The 4,797-nt window shown below is 49.8% G+C and overlaps 1 protein-coding gene across 2 annotated transcripts; it reads right to left on the minus strand.

The window, feature by feature from the left end:
- Positions 1–341: 341 nt before the first annotated feature.
- FEZF1 (FEZ family zinc finger 1) lies at positions 342–2,733 on the minus strand. Of its 2 annotated transcripts, XM_069087016.1 has the most exons (5): positions 2,287–2,733; positions 1,927–2,142; positions 1,609–1,743; positions 1,195–1,327; positions 342–679 (listed from the first exon to the last, which is right to left on the minus strand). In XM_069087016.1, exons 1-5 carry the CDS (start codon positions 2,731–2,733, stop codon positions 342–344), a joined length of 1,269 nt encoding a protein of 422 aa, XP_068943117.1. The 2 variants fall into 2 exon arrangements, with proteins under 2 accessions (XP_068943117.1, XP_068943115.1); XM_069087014.1 differs by having other exon boundaries at positions 1,927–2,733.
- Between the last annotated feature and the right edge of the window lie 2,064 nt (positions 2,734–4,797).

Genomic DNA, 4,797 nt, shown 5'->3' on the forward strand with positions numbered 1-4,797 from the left:
AAACAAAACGAAAACACCATCTCTCCATCCGAGATGAAAAAAGTCTTATTTTGTTTTTAAGAAAAGAAAATTAACAACAGAAAAAAAAATAAAAAAAAACTTTCATGATTGTTAGTGGCTATATCAAGTATAATACACAAAACCGTTTAGCAGGTGCATGCAAAGAAGCCAAAGGGCGGTGGCGGCAGAGCCTTCTGGTAGCCTCCCCCCAGACGAGGAGACTGGGTGGGTGCTGTCTGCTCCCAGGTGACAGGCCGAACCAGCACTCAGTTTCCCACTATGGCGCATCGTTGGAGAAGCAGCGGGGCCGCGGGCCTGTCAGAGGTCTCGGGTCAGCCCTCTCACTGGTGGCCCTGATGAAGAGGAGGCTGCAATGATCCGGGAGGCGGCGGCGGGGGTATCGGAGGCTGGGGCTGCATCTGGGTCTGTGGGTCAGCGCCGGCCTCTGCAGGGGCCCGGGGCAGCCCCAGGGCGCTATCGTGCAACTTACGGACGTGTTTCTTGAGGTCAAAGTTCCTACAGAAGCCCTTGCCGCAGGTGGGACAAGTGAAGGGCTTCTTGTCGTTGTGGGTGTGCATATGGAAAGTCAGGTTGTAGACCTGGTGGAAAGCCTTGTTGCAAATGTTGCATTTGAACTGCTTCTCCCCGCTGTGGGTCAGCTTGTGGTTTTTGTAATTTCCTGAAACATACAAACGACAGGAATATTATTCTGGAAACCGAACTTGAAAGCCGGAAGGGAAGGAGGTGGAAAGAGGAGTAAGGTGGTGGAAACCAGAGCTACCGAGGCCAGAGACCTTTTGCGGCTCCTCTTGCAGGCAGCAGTCTGGGACCCAAAGCCCGCTCTCTTTCAATTCTCTGATTTTTTTTTTTTTGTTAAACTTCATCTTTTTTAAAATTCTAATTTTTCTAGAATTCATACTGCTAAAACCTTTATTCGTTTTAACGAAACGAAATTGTGCATTTGAGTGAAAAACAAAACAAAACTCACCACCTGTTTTCTTCTTTAATATGAAGCCGACCCAGACTCTTGAAGGCGACAAAACACCAAAACTCAAACTAATTTGCAGAATAAATTCTGATAGAAAAACCATCTCCCTAAATGTGTTCAAACAAATCTAGCTGAGCTCTTGTTGAGAGAGAATAGCAAGAGAAACAACAGCAACAAAAAAGATTAGCGGGGTTTGTATTTTGTACCTTTTTGATGAAATCCTTTGCCACAGAATTCACAAACAAAAGGTTTGTAGCCAGCGTGTATCCGAGTGTGAGTATTTAAAGTGGAACTTCTGTTAAATGCTTTACCACATTGGTTACATTTGTGAGGTTTTTCCTAGAAAAGTTTGAGAAACAAAGGAGTCAGAAATATTTGTTTCTTTTTGCTTTTTAGTGGAGGAAAGCGAAGTGGAAACTTGCAAGGTAACATTCTGCTTTTCTCCCTGTGTACTTCCCATGCATAAACAAAGGAGAGGAAAAAAAAAAAACTTCCCCAACAATTCTTGAATTTAACCATTGCCAGGCGCCACTTTCGAACAAACAGGGAACTAAAACGCGGAAGTCTAGAAACTTTCAGTGAGAAGCTGGGAAAAGAGTGATCAACCCCCAAATACTTACCTGGGTGTGAATGATCTTGTGACGGCAGAGGGTACTCGCTTGTCTGAAGCCCTTTCCGCAAACTTTGCAAACAAAGGGTCTGGCTCCTGTGTGCACCGGCATATGACGGGTTAAGTTATAATGCGCGTTAAATACCTTTAAAGTTGAACACAAATTGAACAGGTTAACGGCACTAGTATATTCGAGTTTTAACTGGGGTAGGAGTAAGGATGGGGAACACGGGGGAGGAAAATAACCTTTTTTTTTTTTTTTAAGGACAGCCCAGAGCAAAATGTCCGAAAGCCCAGGTCTCCCAACTAAATCAAACCAAGTACTTGCCTTTCCACACACTTCACAAGTGAAAACTTTGGGTTTGCTGTTAGGAGAACCTCGGCTGAATTCTGAGGTTTTGAAAGCAATTTTTTCCGAGAGGATCTGGGCACTTTCTTTCATGTAATGTTGCAGCTGAGCCTGGGACAAGTCTTTGAAAGCCACTCCCGAAGGGTATTTTTCCACAGTCGGGATGACCAATTTGTTTCTCTCAGCTAAATACGTCTTGGGTTGTGGGTGTAAAGGGGAACTGAGGAAATAGGAAGCCACTGGGTGGATGTTGACACTGGCCGACGGGTGACAAGGACCATCTCCCCGGTTGAAATAGCACAGAGCCCCCATGGCATGGAAGGAGGAGTGGTTGACCACTCGGGGTCGGACTAATTTATACTGCTGTAGAGGCAAAGCGTCGCGGGCAAAGTCTCCCTTCAGACTCAACGCACAGTTCAGCAGATCACTGCAGCTAAAGGACGAGGATGCCGGTGAAGAAGTGGAGTCCAGGTTAGTTTTTCTTGGTTCCGACCCTGTCATCCCTGCTTTGGGGCTGGTATCGTAGGTCACCGGCACGAAGGGAATCATGCATGGGATCGATGAGTTGAGGTGCAAGGAGTGCTTGGGGTCTCCTTTGGATACAGATCCCTGTAGGAAATGGGGGACGGGCATAGACTTGGGTTCTGGAGTCCTGGCCATTATTCGTTCAATGGAAAAGGCGAGGGGTTTGGAAGAGCTGATCATGTTGCCTCTAGCCGGCAGGCTCTCTCTAGACGGAGGAGTCGCTAAGATTTTTGTGCTCGAGTGATGGGAACTACAATCCATCTCTGCCTTGCATGTGTGAGCCGGGTCCAAGCTGCTATCGTAGACGCCTCTTTTTTCCCCCGTCTTGTCACTGATCTGCAGATTGGGAGACGAGCACCATCAACACCACCACCATCCTCCTCCTCCTCCCCAGCATCACCAGCCGAACCAGCCTTCCCAGTCCAATGGACTCATGCCAGCCCATCGCAGTTTACTTGGCGTACCAATGACTCGGGGACAATCACTACTTATTTCTATCAATAGAAAGTGTTGTGTCAATAACGCAGCAAAGATCTCGCCAATCGTTAACTTCCAAGAGGAGAAGGTAAACTAGATAATTGCTCAATTCGCTTCCAACAGTCAACAGGAAAACTTTTTTTTTTCTCCTCTTCAGTAAGCGACCACTTTTCATTGGTGAGTGAGACTTCCCCCGCCCAGAAAAGGCGGGGGCGCTCTCCCGGCTCCTGCCCTCCTCTCGATCTCTGGCTAGCTCAGTTGCTCGCCGACGCACCCTTCCTCCCTCCTCTCCCTTTTTCTCCGTCTTTTTAATTCTCAATCTGCTTAACCAGGCTTTAGAGGCCAAGCAAATCTGAGATCAATTTTCTCGTTTAGCTCTAAGTGACATCATCTAAAATCATTGTGCTAGGGCTAAATAAGGAAACGGAGCCTAATTTAGGGGCAAACGCCAGGCTATATTTATCAAACTCTGTGCTGCAGCAAGCAGCCGCTGTCTCAGCCGCAGCAAGCGCAAATCGAGTTCGTGAGTTTCCTTGCGCGTTTCCAGCCCTGACCCTGATGGCGCCGTTTGGCTGCCTGGCATCTGCTCGGGCTGCCTCGGCTATGCTCTGGCTGTGGCTTCTGCTGCCTCTGCACCTGACTCCCCGAAGCCTCTCGGTGCTCTCTCCCTGGGAGAGCAGCACTGGAGGGTCAGAGGGTTGGACTCATTGGAAGACCCCAACCAGGTAAAATGCCCCCGGGAGTTAAAGGGCCCCTGAGAACTTCAAGTGTGTGTGTATGCTTTTGAGGCGAGAGTGTTGTCCGAGCACTACCGAGTAACCCCCAAGTCCATAGAAAGTTGAGGGGAAGTTGCGGGCCCCACATCTCCCAAATATTGACCTCTTTCAAGCTCAAAGTACCAGGAAGCCTTAAGAAAACTCCAAGTTTCGCTCCACTTCAGTACAAATACACACACACGCTCTTACATATTGACACACTGACAAGGAGACGGGGGAGGGGGCGCTCTTATTTAACCAGCTGTCACTCAGCTAAAGTTCTCTTGTTTTTGTCTTTTGCCTAAATAGAGAACAGGGAAATTCGCTATTATTCCGCCCCTCCCCCCCTGGACCAAAGGAGCTCAAAGCCCCAAGGACTGTGGGAGGAAGCCTCGACCTGAGGACTCTGATCATGGTCTGGTACCCAGGGAAAGGGAACCGCAACCCCGGCTAGCCGAGAGAGCGAAGGCCGAGAGTCCGGACGGTCTTGAAGCCGCCAGAGACCAATTGAGACTCCGACCTCGGAGCGCTTGCTGTCCTTACCCTTTCCTCTTGGTACTCTCCCCTACCCAGCTCCCTCCCCGAGAGGGCCTTGGGCGAAAGCTCCCACTCCGATGCCTAGCTTGAGAAAGGAGGCTGCCGCTGCGGAATACTGCGGACCGGGAGGCAGTTCCTCGGCCTTTGCTACACCCTGGCTAGAGGGCATTGGGGCGGAGAGGTCGCCAATTCGGCCTAAGATGGGGACTGTGTGGAGAGGTTTGGACAAAAGAGGGGCTACCGCCGCGCTAAGACTCCCTTCCCAGAAATTGGGTTCCGAGGCCAGAGAGAAAGGTGAGGGACGAGACTCAAGCAGCTCAACATGGGGGGGGGGGGGGGGGGGGGGGGGGGGAGGGAAAAAGAGGGGGAGGGGGAAAAAAGAGGGAAAAGGGGGGGGGGGGGGGAAGAGAGAGAGAGAGAGAGAGAGACAGACAGACAGACAGACAGACAGAGAGACAGAGAGAGACAGAGAGACAGAGACAGAGAGACAGAGACACAGAGAGACAGAGACAGAGAGACAGAGAGAGAGAGAGAGAGAGAGAGAGAGAGAGAGAGA

The sequence above is a fragment of the Petaurus breviceps genome, unplaced genomic scaffold (genome assembly GCF_028583685.1).
Source record: "Petaurus breviceps papuanus isolate PSGF00001 unplaced genomic scaffold, PetGlider_PUasm1.0 181, whole genome shotgun sequence".
NCBI classification, from domain to species: Eukaryota; Metazoa; Chordata; class Mammalia; order Diprotodontia; family Petauridae; genus Petaurus; species Petaurus breviceps.